Here is a 20,388-nt window from a genome sequence, read left to right on the forward strand (position 1 = left end):
CGGAAGAGTTGTCGTTTCCGGGATGCTATGTGCCGGACGTGCGGGAAGACAGGTCACATCGCCAGAGTCTGTAGATCGGCGGCGTTGGGAGCGACAGGAGCACCTAGACCGGAGCATCGCAGACCGCCCGCAGCAACCCATTTTCTAAAGGACTGCCACTACGTTACGGAGATCAACGGGAGGGTCGTGCAGTTCCCAGCACAAGGCAAGGCACACGTCAAGGTGAAGATTGAGGGTCAGCAGTGCGACATGGAGGTGGACTCCGGATCTGGATTCACTATCGTGTCGGACCAGACCGCGAGGACATTCTTCCCCAGGGGTAAGTTGCCCCCTCTGGAACCCTTCCCGGCAACCTTGCAGTCATACTCAGCGGGCCGCATCCATGTTATGGGAATGTGTGCCGTGAGAGTACAGTTCCGGGACAAACAGGCTGTACTCAAACTGGTGATTGCGAAGGGCAGTCGCCCCAGTCTCCTGGGCACTGACTGGTTCCCCGCCCTGGGACTGAGTATATCAGGGCTTAATTCAATCCAAACCTGCTCTGAGATGAGCGAGGCATTATGCAAAGAATTTGCTGGTCTCTTTAATGGAAAACTGGGTTGTTATAAAGGGCCCCCAGTTGACTTCGAGTTGGACCCTGGGGTGGCCCCAATCCGACTCAAACCAAGGCGAGTGCCATTTGCACTGCAACCCAAGATCGAAGCAGAGCTGGATAAATTGGTCAAGCAGGGAGTTCTCTCACCCGTGGACTCTGCTAAGTGGGAGACTCCAATCGTCACGCCCCTTAAAGCAAATGGGGAAGTCAGGATCTGTGCAGATTACAAATGCACTATCAATAAGGCACTCAGGGGAAACTCATACCCCATTCCAGTCGTATCACATCTGTTGGCTAAACTGGCTGGGGGCAAGGTGTTCGCCAAAATTGACCTGGCACAAGCTTACCAACAGCTGCCAGTAACCCCACAATCAGCGGAAGCACAGACTATTGTCACACATAAAGGGGCGTTCAGAGTTAACAGATTACAATTTGGAGTTTGTGTGGCCCCAGGGATTTTTCAAGGGCTCATGGAACACCTGTTAAGAGGTCTGCCCGGGGTCTTGCCATTTTTTGATGACGTTTTGATTGCTGGAAAAGACCCACAGGAACTGGTTGCGCGTGTTCGTGCAGTGTTGCTCAAGTTCAAGGAGGTGGGGTTGCAACTGAAAAAGGAAAAATGCAGTTTTGGGGTGCCAACTGTGGATTTCTTGGGGTTTAAAATTGATGCATCAGGCATCCACCCCACAGATGCTAAGATTAAGGCCATCATCGAGGCGCCACGACCACAGAACAAGACGGAGTTGCAGTCATTCCTGGGACTTATTAACTTTTATCATTCGTTCTTACCCCAGAAAGCTTCGGTAGCTGAACCATTACATAGACTGTTGCAGAAAAAGACTGTGTGGCGATGGGGGCAGGGGCAGCAGAAGGCTTTTGACTCCTTGCGAGGAATGCTGAGTAGCAGGAGTGTCCTTGCTCATTATGACGAGTCAAAGCCTCTGGTCCTGGCATGTGATGCCTCTCAATACGGCCTGGGGGCGGTGCTAAGTCATAGGGAACCGGATGGGTCGGAAAAGCCCATCTCTTTCTATTCCCGTACGTTGTCGCCCACGGAGCGCAACTATGCTCAAATTGACAAAGAGGCGCTTGCAATTGTGGCAGGAATCAAAAAGTTCCATGATTATGTGTACGGTCGCCATTTCTACATTGAAACGGACCACAAGCCACTGTTAGGGTTGTTCAACCCGAACAAACAAACGCCACAAATTCTCTCCCCCAGAATGTTACGTTGGTCTATATTCCTGAACGGGTTCCAGTACACCTTGACCCATGTGCCGGGGAAACGGTTGTGCCACGCGGATGCGCTGAGTCGATTGCCCCTTCCTGGCGGGAGCACTGAGGATCCTGCTCCAGCGGAGCACATAATGATGCTGGAAACACTTCCGGGGGCTCCTGTAACGGCTACTGATATAGCTGAGAAAACGAGGAAAGATGCTGTTCTCTCCCGTGTGCTCACTTGGGTGGGGAGGGGGTGGCCAGGTGGTCCGCATGAAGACAAATTCAGGCCTTATGCGACTAGGCAGCACGAGTTGTCCATGCATAAGGGTTGTCTCCTGTGGGGAGATAGGGTCATCATCCCAGCACCACTGAGAAACAGGGTTCTTGAGACGCTTCACATGGGACACCCGGGAATGGTCAGGATGAAGTCGCTAGCCCGATGTTATGTGTGGTGGCCTGGAATGGACCAGAACATAGAACAATGGGTACGAACATGCAAGGCATGCCAAGAGGTGCGGCCAGAAGTGGCCAGAGCACCAGTCCACTGGTGGGAGCAGTCCAGATCTCCCTGGAGCCGGCTGCACTTAGATTTTGCTGGGCCATTCCAAGGAAAGGTCTTTTTGGTTATCGTTGATGCATATTCCAAATGGTTAGAAGTGGCGATGGTCCCTAGCATGGCATCAGCTGCCGTCATCAAGGTGTTGAGGCAGCTGTTTGCAACCCACGGGTTACCTGAGACCATTGTATCAGATAATGGGGCAGCTTTTGTATCCCAAGAATTCAGGGCATTCTTGGCTGATAACTTCATAAGAGGGGTCACATCCGCGCCCTTTCACCCATCCTCCAATGGGCAGGCTGAGCGCATGGTAAGAACAGCCAAAGAATCCATTGCGCGCTTAATGGAGGGTAACTGGTCAGCTCGCATCGCGCGAATGTTATTTTTGCAGCATGCGACGCCGTGTACCGCAACGGGCAAGTCGCCAGCTGAGCTGCTCTTGGGTAGGAGACTGGTAACAGTGCTGGATTATGTCCACCCGGATAAAATGCCAAACCATAATTCAAGAGCAACCCCCCAGGCTGAGACTGACACAACAAGGTATCTCGCCCCTGAAGATCTGGTCTGGGTGAGGAACTATTCACGAGGTTCGCGGTGGGTGGCTGGTGTGGTCACCCGGGCTAGTGGACCTGTGTCCTATTATGTGACCTTGGAAAATGGGCAAGTGTGGAAGAGACATATAGATCAGCTGAGGCGCCGGGCGCTCAGCAGGGAGGAGCCAGATAATTCATCCCTGGCTAACGACGCAGAGCTGCAAGACCAGAGTGAAAATGGCACAGAGGTGCAATCACCAGGGGCTTTAACAAATGAACCAGGGTCTGCTAGTCCTCACGATGACGAGGTACAGATAGGGGACCCTGAGATGTCGGGGACTCCATCTGTTCCTGACGAAACCCCTAGAGCAGCCCCTCTACCACAGGTAACACCCAATCCAGAACCTGCAACACCTGTTGTCAGGAGATCAAGTAGAAGTTGTAGGCCCCCACAGTACTGAGAGATTACGTCTGCTGTGCTCACTAGGGGGGAAGGGGTGTTGTGTATTGAGTCAAAGGATTTTATATCTGTATTATTATTGTCTGTATTTGCATTAGGGTAAAGTAACTGCCTTTTGGTTCCAGAGGGTACAGCTACTATTGGTTCATTTAAGCTGCTGTATTTGGATCCTCTGTCTTATTGGTTCCCTCCAAAAGGCAGGACTGTGATTGCCTGATATTGTTCCCTCCAAAATGTATCCTTTCTTGCTAGTTCCCTGTCCCTATAAATGTAGCCTTCCTCTCCCCAGTCTAGAGTCTTGTTGCTTTAATAAAGAAGTGTTACTAGAGAACTGTCTCCAGCATGTTATATCAGGAGAGCTGAAATCACAAACCCCACGTCACAACAAGTCCCACCATTCCCATCATGTGATGTTTTCAAGCTATCAGTTTGCAGCTGCATTGCTTCTATAGCGTAACAGTGGACTCTCCTTCTTTGGAGGTTTTTTATACACAGAGGTTGGGTGGCCATTTGCAAGGGATTCTTGAATTGGATTCCTGTTTTGCAGGCAATTGGACTAGATGCCCCTTGTTCATGAGTAGAATGTGTCCTTTTATTTAAAATGCACCTCTGGGTTATTTGTGGGGCCTGCCTGGTGTTTTTACATGAGTACAGTGGTACCTCGGGTTAAGAACTTAATTCGTTCTGGAGATCCGTTCTTAATCTGAAGCTGTTCTTAACCAGAAGCACCACTTTAGCTAATGGGGCCTCCCGCTGCCACCGCACGATTTCTGTTCTCATCCTGAAGCAAAGTTCTTAACCCGAGGTAATATTTCTGGGTTAGCAGAGTCTGTAACCTGAAGCATATGTAACCTTAGCGTATGTAACCCAAGGTACCACTGTAGAATGTTGCCTTTTATTTAAAATGCATCTCTGGGTTATTTGTGGGGCATAGGAATTTGTTCTTCTTCCTCCCCGCCCCCAAATATAGTCCGGCCCACCACATGGTCTGAGGGATGGTGGACTGGCCCACGGCTGAAAAAGGCTGCTGACTCCTGGGCTAATCAGGCAGGTGTATACTGGCTGATTTCCCACAAGGTGGCAGGAGATGCCTGCTTCTTTCCTCAGTGGTTTCAAACTAAGGCATTTGGCACCATCCACACCATGCATTTAAGAACACAAGAATAGCCTGCTGGATCAGGCCAATGGCCCATCTAGTCCATCATCCTGTTCTCACAGTGGCTGCCAAGATGCCTGTGGGAAACCTGCAACCAGAGCACAAGAGCAACTGGAATTCTTAAGCATTCACTGCCTCTGACCTCCATGAATTTGCCTGATCTGATCCTCTTTCAAAGCCTTCTAGACTGGTGGCCATCACTGCCTTCTGTGGCAGGGAGTTCCATAGTTTAACTATGCACTAAGCAAAGTAGTATTTCCTATTATTATTATTATTATTATTATTATTATTATTATTATTATACCACCCTATACCCGGAGATCTCAGGGAGGTTCACAGAAAAGATAAACATAAAAACCACAATATATATAATCAAAATAAAAACAACCCAATAACACCCCCCCAAAGGAGCTGCATTTTAAAAGGGTATAGGATGTCAAACAGATCAACCAAAGGCCTGGTTAAAGAGGAAAGTTTTGGCCTGGCACCTAAAAGTGTGTAATGAAGGCACCAGGCGAACTTCCCTGGGGAGAGCATTCCACAGACAGGGAGCCACTGCAGAGAAGGCCCCGTTCTCATGTTGCCACCCTCTGGACCTCTCGAGGAGGAGGCACACAAAGAAGGGCCTCAGAAGATGATCTAGGGTCCGGGTAGGTTCATATGGACCTCGGGCACGGCACTGTCCAAGCGCCTCTCACGAATGCCGCTCTCCAGTCCTTTAAGTGTCCACTGTGCCCTCTCTCTCTCTCTCTCTGTCCTTCCATGTGAGTGCTGGGGAAGGTGGTGGGACGACGACAGGCCCTGCGTGGCCCCCATCGGTCTGTCACTTCCACAAAAAAAACCCCTCACAAACCAACTCCCTCCCACGTCTCCCCACCCCACCCCCATTTTCTTTTGGTAACAGCAAAGCACCATTTGTGAGTGTGCGTGTGTGTGTCTCTTTTTTAAAAAAAATTCATAATAATAATAAAATAATAACAATAATAACAATAATAATAACAATAGATGTCTCTCAATTGGTCTGATGACAAAAAAATAAAACAGCGAAGAGTGTGATTAAGAGGCAAGCCCGGCCTATGAGGAGCACTCCTGGATGTTGAGAACGGCCTCAGAGTGACGGTCCAGGTCAAAGGGCGGCTGAGGCTGCTGGCCGGCCGGTCACTGATCAGACCACATTCTTGATGCCGCCCGTGATCCCTGAGATGTACTTTCCCGCGGTCAGGGTTTGGATGTCAGGTGCTCCGCCTGCGCAGGGGGAAAGGAAGAGCCGTCTGTCAGCAAGTGTGTTCCCTGAAGGGGAGAGGCTGTTGTCCTCTTTCTCCTCCTCAAGTCACTGGGAGGATTCGGGAGGCTGGCAGGGACCATCCCTGGTGCTGCCTCATTTGGGGCGTGGGATTCAATTGCACAGCATCCTTCAGAGAGGCGTGTAGACTTTTCAAGGTTCTCCTATTGCTATTCGTTCACATCTCGGGCCCACAAGTCACTTGCTGTTCTCACTGCCACGTGGACCACGTTTTTAAAATGAAATTCATGCAAGCTGCTTTCTATGTTTTCTTAAAGGAAAATGTAGAAACACGATTAGGGAAATGCATTAAAATCCTTTTGTTGTGTTTCTCCTGGGGTTTTTTTGTAGGCGTTCTCTCTCTCTCTCTCTCTCTCTCTCTATATATATACATATACTTTTCAGATTTAGATATTTCACTAATTTTGCAATCATTTTAACATTTCAAAACTTGACTTCCTACCCCGTTTCTGCAGTTCCTTAAATTTATTTTTAATATCTTCTGCATATCCAAATTACTATATTGGCTTGAATATAAGCCTCACTTTTTCCCCCAAATTCCGACCATGAAAAGTTAAAGTGTGGCTTAAATTCGTGACCTTACAAAAATTGGCTTTTACGATAATGCTGCTGAAACAGACATATGGTAAAATGGAACAGGTGTGACTGCCTGCAGAATTTTAATGGAGCGGCCTATATTTGGGTATTGTGTATTACATTTGACAGTAACTTTAATTTATTTATCTTCTTTAAATATATACTCTTATGAAACTGCAGGTTATTACAATAATCCCGCCAATGTTCTTATCTGTTTATGATTTATCTGTAAATATTCAATAAACCATTTGTAGGAGGCGTTCCTGAAGAAGCATTGCTTAGCAAATCGATAATGTCCACCCAGGAACATCTTGTAGGGAGGGGTGGCCCTGAGGGTGCTCTGAAAGTGACAAGACATTGACACAGTCCAGACTGAAGTGTAAAGCTTTGAGGATGAGGGTCCTTTGAACAGCCTTCCCAAATTCAGGAGGGCTGATGCCACAAAGTTGTCGTGCGGCACCTGTGAATTTTACACCATTTGCATGGAAAGGCTCTAGAAGTCAGGCAGCAACCAGTGTGGCAATCAGCATTGAAAGGAAACATGAAAAGCAATGCCCTCCTGCATGGAGGACACATCCTGTTCTGTTGCCTTAGGCGAAATGGGAAGGTGCTTTCGCACTGCTGGCGCCCTGACCCGGGTTCTGGGATCAGCCTTTCTCAACCTGTGGGTCCCCAGATGTTGTTGAACTACAACTCCCATCACCCCTAGCTAACAAGGCCAGAGCTCAGGGATCATGGGAGTTGTAGTCCAACAAAATCTGGGGACCCACTGGTTGAGAGCCGCTGGACTAGATGTTCCTTGTGGTCCCTTCCAACTCTACAATTCTATGATTCTCTGGCCTGTTCCCACCTCATGGCTGTACCCCCGAGTGAAACATAACAGAAGAAGAAGAAGAAAACCTACTCAGTTGATGAGGGCTGCCAAAAACTAAACGAAAAGGGGAAGTGTGAATCCCTCATGAGCCCATACACCCAAAGTGCCCTGAAAGTGGTCCGGCTTTGTTGAGACGAAGGCACTTACCTATATAAATTCGACCTTTGGTATTCACCATGACGTTCTTGCCAGGAGATTCCCCAGCTACCATCTCCTCGCCGTTAGCTTGAAGGAAGCCTCTTTTCCCTTCCCTGGGGGAGGAACGGGAAAGTGTGTCAGAAGGACTAAGGTGTTTTTGAGTGAGGTTGGTTCGATTGGAGAGGATGAGCATGGATAAGGAAGTGCCTGTCATCTGCCCGTGAGAACAGAATTGGAAATGTGGTCCAAGGATATTCCACAGGGGAATCCTCACATGGATCAAAATAATAATAATAATAATAATAATAATAATAATAATAATTTATTTATACCCCACCCTCCCTGGCATGAGCTGGGCTCAGGGCGGCTAACACCAGTAAAATTACAATAAAAACGTAATGCGGGGGGAACAATTTAAAATACAGGTTAAAATGCAATTTAAAATGCAGCCTCATTTTAAAAATAGCCCATGGATCAAAACCATAAGGGGAGGGAAACATAAGGGTCAGACTGAGTCCAAACCAAAGGCCAGCTGGAACAGCTCTGTCTTGCAGGCCCTGCGGAAAGATGTTAAGTCCCGCAAGGCCCTAGTCTCTTGTGGCAGAGCGTTCCACCAGATTGGAGCCGCAGCCGAGAAAGCCCTGGCTCTGGTTGAGGCCAGCCTAACCTCTCTGTGGCCTGGGACCTTCAAGATGTTTTTATTTGAAGACGGTAAGGTCCTCCGTGGGACATACCAGGAGAGGCGGTCCTGTAGGTATGTGGGTCCTAGGCCGTGTAGGGATTTAAAGGTCAAAACCAGCACCTTAAACCTGACCCTGTACTCCACCAGGAGCCAGTGCAGCTGGTAAAGCACTGGATGAATGTGATCCTGCGGCAAGGACCCCGTAAGGAGCCTCGCCGCGGCATTCTGTACCCACTGGAGTTTCTGGGCCAGCTTCAAGGGCGGGACAGCATCCCCAGCCCCAGAAGCAAACAAATTGTTCCTCAACCCACCTTGTTCAGGAAAGCCTTGACAACGCTTGGGCTTGTCAAACTAGGGGTGTCCCAAGCCACATCTCTCCACACTCGTCTCACCAGATGGCTGTCACTCTGTGCCATTCTCCATCATCAACTGGGTCTTCGGACAGGATGTTCACTTCTCCGCTTCCTAGCTGGTAACTGCAGGAAACACACGGTCAGTGTCAGAGAAAAAGAAGAAGAGTTTGGATTTGATATCCCTCTTTATCACTACCCGAAGGAGTCTCAAAGCGCCTAACATTCTCCTTTCCCTTCCTCCCCCACAACAAACACTCTGTGAGGTGAGTGGGGCTGAGAGACTTCAGAGAAGTGTGACTAGTCCAAGGTCACCCAGCAGCTGCAGGTGGAGGAGCGGAGACGCGAACCCAGTTCCCCAGATTACGAGACTACCGCTCTTAACCACTACACCACACTGGCCACCCCGGAGCCTCAATGCAGAGCGACCTATAGCGTGAGCTCTTATGCGGCCTTCCCTCACCTGAACACCAGGTGCCCGTCCTTCAGCCCGAGGCTGATGAAGTCCTTCGCTTTGGCGCTCTCTCCTTCCTCCTGTGACAGAAACCAGAGCGTTGTTTCTCACCTTCTCCTTTCCTTAGGAGATGGCACCCCTAGGCATCAGTGGGGTTGCACTCGTCTGGGGGTCTATCCCATAGAGGGAGAGAACCCCCATAGTGGGGGTCATGCCATAGAGGGAGAGAAGCCATGAACTGCTAAGGAACTGGTACTGCTTCTCAGGTGCCACATTTTACTTTGTAAGAAATCCCGTCTTTGAGTGTGGCAGCACCGACACTTTGCAACCCCCTACCTACTGACATCAGTTGGGTGCCTTCACTGTACTCTATTTGGCGCCTGCTAAAAACATTTTTTTAAAAGGCAATTGCTTATCCAGACGTGTGAAAATGTTGACAGGTGTTTTTAGCTTATGATTGATTTTAGTTAGGCTTAATAAGAGCCATTCAACAGTGGAACAGTCCCTTGGTAGGTGGCGGACTCTCCTTCATCAGAGGTTTTTAAACTGATGTTGGATGGCCATCTTTTGGGGATTCCTGAGCTGTGATTCCTGTCTTGTAGGGGGTCAGGCTGGATGACCCTTTGGGATCCTTTACAACTCTACAATTCGATGGTGATGATGATAAGTCTCTGCACTGCATATTGAGGGGGTCTTATAATCACAGAACTGTTAAGTATAATCACAGAACTGTGAAGTAGGAAGGGACCCCAAGAATCATCTAATTCAACCCCCCCCCCAGCAATGCAGGAATCTGGACCACCTCCTGCTGGGACAGAATGCTCTCACCCCCATGGGGGCCAGTCTCTTGCCTACTACTACTACTACTACTAATTTATTTATACCTTGCCCATCTGGCTGGGTTTCCCCAGCCACTCTGGGCGGCTCCCAACAAATTATTAAAAACACAATAAAACATCAAACATTAAAAACTTCCCTAAACAGGGCTGCCTTCAGATGTCTTATAAAATACCAGGCTTACCAGGTTGGGATAGCTGGGATAGCAGGCTTGTTGGGTTTTGAATGTCTTATGTAGATTTTTCAATTTCGTTGTTCTGTATGGGACAGTGACAACAAAGATTATCGTATCATATCGTAATAAGTGCCTTCAGCTTGATCTGACCAGTGGCCCATCGAATCCAGCGTCCTGTGCTTGCGGGAGGGTTGGAAGCAGGGCACGAGTGCAACTCTACAGTTGCTGTTCGCCATCACCCGGTATTCAGAGGTAGACTGCTCCTGGGCAAGGAGGTTCTGCTATTACAACGGGTGTCCCTAAGGAGAGCCCTCCTGGATTGAATCATAGAATAGAATCATAGAATCATAGAGTTGGAAGAGACCACAAGGGCCATCGAGTCCAACCCCCTGCCAAGCAGGAAACACCATCAGAGCACTCCTGACATATGGTTGTCAAGCCTCTGCTTAAAGACCTCCAAAGAAGGAGACTCCACCACACTCCTTGCCAGCAAATTCCACTGTCGAACAGCTCTTACTGTCAGGAAGTTCTTCCTAATGTTTAGGTGGAATCTACTTTCTTGTAGTTTGGATCCATTGCTCCGTGTCCGCTTCTCTGGAGCAGCAGAAAACAACCTTTCTCCCTCCTCTATGTGACATCCTTTTATATATTTGAACATGGCTATCATATCACCCCCTTAACCTCCTCTTCTCCAGGCTAAACATGCCCAGCTCCCTTAGCCGTTCCTCATAAGGCATCGTTTCCAGGCCTTTGACCATTTTGGTTGCCCTCCTCTGGACACGTTCCAGTTTGTCAGTGTCCTTCTTGAACTGTGGTGCCCAGAACTGGACACAGTACTCCAGGTGAGATCTGACCAGAGCAGAATACAGTGGCACTATTACTTCCCTTGATCTAGATGCTATACTCCTATTGATGCAGCCCAGAATTGCATTGGCTTTTTTAGCTGCCGCGTCATACCGTTGGCTCATGTCAAGTTTGTGGTCAACCAAGACTCCTAGATCCTTTTCACATGTACTGCTCTCAAGCCAGGTGTCACCCATCTTGTATTTGTGCCTCTCATTTTTTTTGCCCAAGTGCAATACTTTACATTTCTCCCTGTTAAAATTCATCTTGTTTGTTTTGGCCCAGTTCTCTAATCTGTCAAGGTCGTTTTGAAGTGTGATCCTGTCCTCTGGGGTGTTAGCCACCCCTCCCAGTTTGGTGTCATCTGCAAATTTGATCAAAACGACCTTGACAGATTAGAGAACTGGGCCAAAAGAAACAAGATGAATTTTAACAGGGAGAAATGTAAAGTATTGCACTTGGGCAAAAAAAATGAGAGGCACAAATACAAGATGGGTGACACCTGGCTTGGGAGCAGTACATGTGAAAAGGATCTAGGAGTCTTGGTTGACCACAAACTTGACATGAGCCAACGGTATGACGCGGCAGCTAAAAAAGCCAATGCAATTCTGGGCTGCATCAATAGGAGTATAGCATCTAGATCAAGGGAAGTAATAGTGCCACTGTATTCTGCTCTGGTCAGACCTCACCTGGAGTACTGTGTCCAGTTCTGGGCACCACAGTTCAAGAAGGACACTGACAAACTGGAACGTGTCCAGAGGAGGGCAACCAAAATGGTCAAAGGCCTGGAAACGATGCCTTATGAGGAACGGCTAAGGGAGCTGGGCATGTTTAGCCTGGAGAAGAGGAGGTTAAGGGGTGATATGATAGCCATGTTCAAATATATACAGTGGTGCCCCGCAAGACGAATGCCTCGCAAGACGGAAAACCCGCTAGACGAAAGGGTTTTCCGTTTTGGAGGTGCTTCGCAAAACGAATTTCCTATGTGCTTGCTTCGCAAGACGAAAATGTCTTGCGAGTTCCTGCGGGGTTTTTTTCCTTTCCCCCCCTTTTTCCCAAGCCGCTAAACCGCTTATCAGCTGATGGCTAAGCCGCTTAACAGCTGATGCTAAGCCGCTTAACAGCTGATGCTAAGCCGCTTATCAGCTGATCGTTAAGCCGCTTATCAGCTTATCGTTAAGCCGCTTATCAGCTGATCGTTAAGCCGCTTATCAGCTTATCCTTAAGCCGCTTATCAGCTTATCCTTAAGCCGCTAATCAGCTGATCCACTAAGCCCGCTAAGCCGCTAATACTGTAGCACTAATCCGCTAAACCGCTAATGGGCTTGCTTCGCAAGACGAAAAAACCCGCAAGACGAAGAGACTCGCGGAACGGATTCTTTTCGTCTTGCGAGGCACCACTGTAAAAGGATGTCACATAGAGGAGGGAGAAAGGTTGTTTTCTGCTGCTCCAGAGAAGCGGACACGGAGCAATGGATCCAAACTACAAGAAAGAAGATTCCACCTAAACATTAGGAAGAACTTCCTGACAGTAAGAGCTGTTCGACAGTGGAATTTGCTGCCAAGGAGTGTGGTGGAGTCTCCTTCTTTGGAGGTCTTTAAGCAGAGGCTTGACAACCATATGTCAGGAGTGCTCTGACGGTGTTTCCTGCTTGGCAGGGGGTTGGACTCGATGGCCCTTGTGGTCTCTTCCAACTCTATGATTCTATGATTCTAGGATGCCCTTGAGTTCATCATCCAAGTCGTTGATAAAGATGTTGAATAAGACCGGGCCCAAGACAGAACCCTGTGGCACCCCACTAGTCACTCTTCTCCAGGATGAAGAGGAACCATTGATGAGCACCCTTTGGGTTCGGTCCGTCAGCCAGTTACAAATCCACTGAGTGGTAGCATAGTCAAGACCGCATTTTACCAGCTTCTTTACAAGAATATCATGGGTCACCTTGTCAAATGCCTTGCTGAAATCAAGGTAGGCTACATCCACTGTGTTCCCTTCATCTACCAGGCTTGTAATTCTGTCAAAAAACGAGATCAGGTTAGTCTGACATGACTTATTTTTCAGAAATCCATGTTAGTCTGACATGACTTATTTTTCAGAAATCCACCGAAGGGCCGTCTCATCCAGCGTTCTCTTCTCCCAGTGACCAACCAGATTCCTGTGGGGAAACTGGCTAACGCAGCAGAAATGTGCACAGTCTCTCATCGCTTAGTCTCTTTTTTTTCTCTTGGTTGCAGCCTCCCGGACTCACCAGAGACGATCGAGCTGGAAGTGCGCACCAACTCAGCAAATGGGCTTCTCCTCTGGCAGGGCGTGGTGAGTGAACGCGACAGAGCAGGGGTCCGTCACCTCAATGTGGCCTACGCTGGCTGGCTGTGGCCTCTCCAAGGTTTCAGACTGGTTTTTTGGGGGAGGGGATCCTTATTTGGGGGTGCTATGGAGGAACTGAACCTGGGGCCTTCTCTCTGCCTCTCCCAGAGACTGGAGGTGGAAACAGGAGATGTAAAGCTTTGGGTGAGGGGTGGAGGGTGAGGGGGCAGTTGGATCCTGGCAAAATGTAGCAGGGGGATGAAAATGCTAGCAGCCTGTGACGCTAAAGTGTTGGTGAGGCCTCTTCACTGATCACAAGTAAATAAAGTGCAGTCATTGTGCCAGGCCTCACAAGTCAGTGCCATCTTGATCATTGGCACTGCAAAGATCAGCAGGAGTGCAGGGACAGCCTCTGCTTCACCTGGGACGCGGGTGGCGCTGTGGTCTAAACCACTGAGCCTCTTGGGCTTGCCGATCGGAAGGTCGGCGGTTCGAATCCTCGCGACAGGGTGAGCTCCCGTTGCTCTGTCCCAGCTCCTGCACACTCGAAAGCACACTGGCGCAAGTAGATAAATAGGTACCACTGCGGTGGGAAGGCAAACGGCGTTTCTGTATGGACCAGTTATTAATAAATTTCTTTTGGCATAAGCCTTTGGGGACTAGAGTCCACTTCAAACCTGGCAAACTCCCTTCACGGTAAGTTGCTATGAGATGTCTTGTAAAAAGTTGTGAACAAACATAATAAATAATAATCACCATCATGTCTTCCAGAATCCATTTTATTCAGCATACTTATCTAGTATAGTCATTGATATCCCTTCTTTTAGGATATGAATATTTCCCAGGCAATGGAAAAATAACATTAAAATGTGTGTGTTTTATAGCCACATTTCACAGTATCCACTCTAAAACTCATCAGGATCTTTCCCTCTGGGCAGCTGATGGTAGAGAGAGGAGAGGAGCTAGCCCACGGGTGTCTTCTCCTGGGATCTTTCCCACAGTGGTGGGTGGCCCTGTGGAGCAAGGGAGTTCCCTACATTTGCAGGCTGGCACTCCTCCCAGCAGTTCAGGGCAGCCTAAATGTCCTTTCCCCACATTCCACCTTCACAACAACTCTGTGTAGGAGGTTCAGCAGATTGATGGTGATCCATGCAAAATCACCAGTGAATTTGGGAGCAAGGATTTAAATCTAGGCCTCTCCAGCCCAAGAGCAATACTCTGCACTGGATCTCAGCACTCTACATTTAGATAGCTTGTGATTCCTTCTGACCTTTCATCTTTCTATTCTGAATGTGCAACAATGCCATTTAATTTACGTGTATCCACAAAAAAGGAGGGGCCAGGAAGAAACTCCAACCAAATAAAATGTCAATAGAAGGAATAAGCAAGCAAGGTTGGAATGAGAGTTGCAATGTTCATTTGATTCCCAGGTAGGTTTATTGCAGGTGCTAGTGAACTTTGGCCCTCCAGATGTTGCTGAAGGACAACTCCCATTCTTCCAGTGTGGTTAAGAGCGGTAGACTTGTAATCTGGTGGACCGGGTTTACATCTCCACTCCTCCACATGCAGCTGCTGGGTGACCTTGGACTAGTCACACGTCTTTGAAGTCTCTCAGCCCCACTCATCTCACAGAGTGTTTGTTGTGGGGGAGGAAGGGAAAGGAGAATGTTAGCCGCTTTGAGACTTCTTAGGGCAGTGATAAAGCGGGATATCAAATCCAAACTCTTCTCTTCTTCCTGGCTGTTAGCTATGCTGGAGCTGATTAGAGGAGTCGTTCAGCAACATCTGGAGGGCCAAAAGCCGCCGCCCCCGGCTTACTGGAAGGCTCTCTTTTGGGGGCAAAGATAGAGTGGCTAATGATCTGGGAAGATGAGTGCTGCAGCCCAATACTACTAATACTAATACTAAATTATTATTTATATGCCACCCATCTGACTAGGTTGCCCCAGCCACTCTGGGTGGTGTCCAACAGATTAAAACATCAGTAACCTCTGGAGGGCAACAGGTTCCCCATGCCTGCTCTAGGGGGCTTTTGAGGTAGGGTGCCCCACTTACACATCCAAAAGGGAGAGCATGCTTTGCATAAAAGTTGCTCAGTCCCTGCTCCTGCCAACCTAGCAGTTCGAAAGCACATCAAAGTGCAAGTAGATAAACAGGCACCGCTCCGGCGGGAAGGTAAACAGCTGTTTCCGTGCGCTGCTCTGGTTCGCCAGAAGCGGCTTAGTCCTGCTGGCCACATGACCCAGAAACTGTACGCCGGCTCTCTCGGCCAATAAAGCGAGATGAGTGCCGCAACCCCAGAGTCGACTATGACTGGTCCTAAAGGTCATAATTACCTTTAATTAGAATTAGAAAAAAGTAATCTTAAATACAATAGCTCTCTCCCTAGAGGGGAAAGAGTGGCCAGGAGTGCTGAGTGCTGCAAGGTCTGCTCTTCAGGTGCTGGAAAAATGAAGGATGCTTTTACCTAGAGGACTGTCCTCTGGCAGCCCTTCAAAAGAGGACTGTCCTTTTCCAGGAGACCTGGAAAGCCTATTTTGAGGTGACTAGACGGATGCACGAAACAAAAAGTACTATGCCCCGTGGCCCAGTTGTAAGCCTTCCAGGAGGAGGCTTGCGCTAGTCCATCCTCGCCAAGGTAAACCCCTGGAGCCCCAAGGCCGAGCGGGGACTTTCCTAGAGAAACTCAGAGGAGCCGCGCACTCCCTGCCTTCCGGCCGGAGTCCAGCCCAGGGGGCCGCGATCCTCGCCCCACCACTCACCGGGGAGCGAGTGCCGCCGCCTTCCGCCGGCCTGGGGCGAGGCGGCCTTCCGGCAGGTGAAGCTCCTCCTGGCCAGCGGAGAAGAGCCGGGCGCGGCCGAGCTGCTGGCGGTGCAGGCGGAAGCCGGGCGAGGCCTCGCCGCGCGGGCCAAGGGCCGCATCTCCGGGCTGACGGCGGGCGATGGCAGACGCGGCGGCCCCCGGGGAAGCCTCGGAGAGGTAGGCTGGGCTCGTGCCAATGGCCGCCCCTTCCCCCCCCCCCGCCCCAGCCCCTTCTAGTGGATGCCAAGCCTCTCTGGCCCTGCTCGCCTCCGGGCGCGAAGGTGGCGGCGGCGGCGGCGCCGGGCTTCCGAAGCCCCAAGAGGCTCCGCGGCTGCTTGGGGTCTCGTTTCCCGAGAGCCGAAAGGGGCCTCGCTCTCTCCTCCTCCTCCGCCGCCGCCGCCCTCCATCTTCGCTTCGCCGCAGCCCCGGGAAGCCGGCTCGGCCGAGAGAGAGGGGCTGCTCCAAGGGCCCCTTCCGCGGGCTTCGGCCCCACGGGCGGAAAGGGCTCGCTCTTCTTGCCGCGGCTGAAACTGAAATTTAAACTCACCATTTTCTTTAAAGCGCTTTTTTGTCCAGAAAGACAGAATGAGCGTCTCTACAGCAAATCGTAGGACAGCCTTTCCCAAGTTTCTCTCCCAACTGCCACCGCAGGAGTGTTGTAGTGCAAAACATCTGGAGGGCGCCAGGTTGGCGAAGGCTCTTTTAGGAACCCAGGCCTCTCTCTAACCGGTTTTCCACACATTTAGAAAAACCGGCTTGATTGTCTGTATTTATATTAATAAAAAGGTAATGCTGCCCTCTGATAGATACCAAATGTGGCTTACAATAAAATAAAATAAATGAAAAGAAACAGAATAAATAAAAGACTAGAGTCATTAAACAGTAGGGTGTAAGAGCCACATCAAAGCAATCCTATGTTAAATCTAAATTGGTGAAATAAAATGAAATGAAATGCCCTTCAGCTGCCTGGTGCTGAGGGAAGACATCAGGGTGAGTCTAAAGCAAGCTTCCCATCCCAGAAAATGTTGTCAGTTGAGCACCTCTTATATAAAAGATGTCTGAAGTCCCACAGTCTCACTCAGGAAAAGCAGCAGAAATCCAGATTGATAAGGCTGGTCTCCATTGTGAGTTCTGCTCCGAGTAAACACATTGCAACCAATGGCCGTGAATCCACCGATTTCAGTGGGTCCAAGATGAACTAGCATTGCATGCAACCCTTCAGCTGTAACCCTTTATTATACAGATGTTGCCATGGATGATGGGAGTTGTAGTCCAGCAACATCTTGAGGCCTACCGTTTCCCCATCCCTGCTATAAACATACCTGGGCTGGAGGAAATCCCAGGTATGTCGGAGCAGAAATGCATAGGATCGTGGGGTCGATGGCCAAGCTGTGGGGAACGAGTCTTGTGAGCTATCATGTCAAGGTGACTGAGAACAAGGAGCCACAAATCAGGAAGTCCCACATTTAGATCTTGCGTACTCCTATATTTGCTCCTGTTCTTTCCCAAGCCTCATGCTTTCATCTGCAGTATTACACTACAGGGCCACTAGAAGCCTTATCAAAGCACTTTACACACTAAAACTCTGTGTGCTGTAACTGGGACACGCTGGCTGTGCCGACCTGCACTACACCTGTGCCTCAGGCATGTCTCAGGACCTGTTTTCAGCGCTAGTGCAGAAGGATTACCGTGGCTGATGGTATAGTCTTGGAAACCACTGGGGAACCAACAGGGACCACAGGCTCCTGTCCCGGCTGTGGTCAGAGGGAGACATTCCTGAACGATGTGAAAAGCATCCTGTAGCCCAAGTACCTGCTGGACTCTGGGAAATCCCTTTTGTCTTCCCATGGCTTTCCTTTTAGAGCAGGGATGGGTCCCAATGCGTCTCCTGATCTGACCCCCTGGCCTCTTCCCAGGCCCCGGCCATTTCTTCTTGATGCTCACCTTTCTTTCAAATCAGGTGAGCAGTGTGGTTAAAGCTCCCCATCCTGTGTCCTGCTCTCAAGCTGCTCAGCTGAGCCCTGGAAAACAGCTCTGCAGTGGAAACTGGGTGTGTGTGGCTGAGCCCTGTCCCCAAGCTACCCCAGGAGGAAGAATGTGGGTTGTGGGCTGTGCAAGGAGAGGGCATGTCTGTGCCCATGCTTGTGGTATGGATGGTGCTTGTGAGTTTTGGCCCTGTCCACTACTGAGAGGCAGCCCCAGCCCGGCCCACCCACTTCTCCCAGGGAAATAAAAGTCGGGGGAAGGTTCTCTGTCCTGGTCTTGAGCCTGGAAAACACAGCCTGGCCTACCCTGTATTCCAGTGGTTCTCAAGCTCTTTTCTCTGGGCCAGACTTTCAGAATAAAAACATGCTCACACTGCACCAATTCTTTTATTGATAAGAAATATATTGGAAAACAAACAAAAAAGCAACTCCTGGCAGTGCTTGATTTATAACATAGAAGACTTTATAATACTGTATGATCCAGAAATTATAAAATAGTGCAGCTACAGAAGAGCACAAATCATTCCCAAAGTAGAATTATAAGCAAGCCTCTTACAAATGTACCTTAAGTATGTACAGAAACTGAATGATAGGTGAGAGTTGTTTGATGCTCTTCTCTCATATCTACCCATATTCATTTACAGTGGTACCTCTGGTTATGTACTTAATTTGTTCTGGAGGTCCGTTCTTAACCTGAAACTGTTCTTAACCTGAAGAACCACTTTAGCTAATGGGGCCTCCTGCTGCCGCCGCACGATTTCTGTTCTCATCCTGAAGCAAAGTTCTTAACCCAAGGTATTATTTCTGGGTTAGTGGAGTCTGTAACCTGAAGTGGATGTAACTGGAAGCGTATGTAACCCGAAGTACCACTGTGTGTGTGTGTGTGTGTGTGTGTGTGTGTGTGTGTGTGCACTACATTGCACTAATAGTATCCTATACTATTCTGAAATGTTTAAATTTTCTTTGTTCTTGAATCTTCCTGCCACACTTGCCATCTCCTGCCACACCCTTTCAGAGCCATTTACACACAAGCAATGGCGGCAGTTACGTCAATATATGGCAAGACTGGCTTCTACTGGTTTAACCATGGGGCATTGCAACTTTCTTATCTCTGTGGCTACAACAGTTATAACAATCTCTTGCTTACATGCTCTCATGGTACTCTTGCAAAGACAACCTTCATCTTCCAACTCTCATTTACTTGTAACACAGATTTCAACTTTTTAAAATTATTTAATTCCTTTATAATTTTATCCTCCTTCCATACTACCTCAATCCTATCACATATCAGTCTTATGATTTAGGGAGTTTAAAACCTTACCTTGCCCAGCTTCTTATGTACCTTCAAACTGGTGGAACAAGTGACAGCTATGCTCTCTCCCCCCCCCCCCAGGCACTGCTGGGTCTGTTTTGGCACAGAGAGCGATGACCGCTCAGCTGAGTGGGTCTGCCCCTGCCGCTGCAAAGGCTCCACCAAATGGATCCACCAGGCCTGCCTCCAGCGGTGGCTGGATGAGAAGCAGAAAGGCAACAGCACAGGCAGTGTGAGCTGCCCACAGTGTGGAACGGAGTATCGCATTGTCTTCCCCAAACTAGGTGAGTTGTAGGGGTGGCCTGGCTAGCCCCATTCCCTGGTGTGGCTAGATTGAGTCCCTAGCAAAGTTGTGGAGCTGCCCAGCAAAGCCAGGTTCAAGGCAAGGTGTGTTTAAGCAGCAGGTGAGCTGTCCAGCCAAGGATTTCCACTGGGCTAGGGGACACACAGTACTCTTTCTGAAGTACTGTATTTTTCGCTCTATAAGACGCAACAGACCACAAGACGCACCTAGTTTTTGGAGGAGGAAAACAAGAAAAAAAAAATTCTGAATCTCAGAAGCCAGAACAGCAAGAGGGATCGCTGCGCAGTGAAAGTAGCAATCCCTCTTGCTGTTCTGGCTTTTGTGATAGCTGCGCAGCCTGCATTTGCTCCATTAGACGCACACACATTTCCCCTTACTTTTTAGAAGGGAAAAAGTGAGTCTTATAGAGCAAAAAATACGGTAGTTTGCCCACCCTTGGTCCCCACCCTGCGATCAGCTCTCACCTGTGGCTCCTAGCAGGCAACAGCAGCCACACCCCAGGAATGGCTTCCACTGGCTGGCTAAACCAGGTGAGGGGAGCCAATGGGTCTCAAATCCTTGAGGCCAAATGGATTGCTCTGCTTTCCTTTGGACCACATCAGCAAGGCCAAGAGGGGGTCTTGTCGTCTTCAGCCACAGCAGGTGCTGTGATGCTACAATGGTTGACTTTGCCTCTGGAAGCACATTTCATTTTCTTTTGAGAGAGATGGATGCCAACAACAAAACAGCCAGGCAGCAACATAGCAGTTGTGTAGCTGTTCCTACAGCCTTCCTGGAGTGTCAGCAGGGTCCTGATCCAAAGGTGCACATCCAGTTATTGAGCCCAGTGATGGGAGGCCTTGTTGTACTGCCAAATACATACATTCTGGCATTTAGTTTGGCCATCAGCTTGGCCTTGCTACTTCCTGTGTTCCTGGGATCTT

At 49.2% G+C, this 20,388-nt stretch overlaps 1 protein-coding gene and 1 long non-coding RNA gene across 4 annotated transcripts in view; one reads left to right on the plus strand and one right to left on the minus strand.

Moving 5' to 3' along the window:
• LOC308483882 (E3 ubiquitin-protein ligase MARCHF5-like) overlaps positions 1-20,388 on the plus strand; it is a 112,254-nt gene that overhangs the window by 82,636 nt on the left and 9,230 nt on the right. For 2 of the 3 annotated variants that reach the window (XM_081018183.1, XM_081018181.1), the window contains exons 2-3: positions 12,989-13,067; positions 19,243-19,445. In XM_081018183.1, coding sequence (XP_080874309.1) covers positions 13,042-13,067; positions 19,243-19,445 — 229 coding nt within the window. In that variant the 5' untranslated portion in view covers positions 12,989-13,041. Of the gene's footprint in view, positions 1-12,988; positions 13,068-15,883; positions 16,042-19,242; positions 19,446-20,388 lie in introns of those variants that run through there. The other variant, XM_081018182.1, reaches the window with a different exon arrangement.
• Positions 5,492-9,067, minus strand: LOC308483889. The gene is made up of 4 exons (XR_013989825.1): positions 8,908-9,067; positions 8,487-8,570; positions 7,422-7,525; positions 5,492-5,766 (listed from the first exon to the last, which is right to left on the minus strand). It is a non-coding gene; the product is annotated as an uncharacterized lncRNA (long non-coding RNA).

The sequence above is a fragment of the Podarcis pityusensis genome, assembly GCF_964106645.2.
Source record: "Podarcis pityusensis genome assembly, chromosome: 8".
In the NCBI taxonomy this organism is placed as follows: Eukaryota; Metazoa; Chordata; class Lepidosauria; order Squamata; family Lacertidae; genus Podarcis; species Podarcis pityusensis.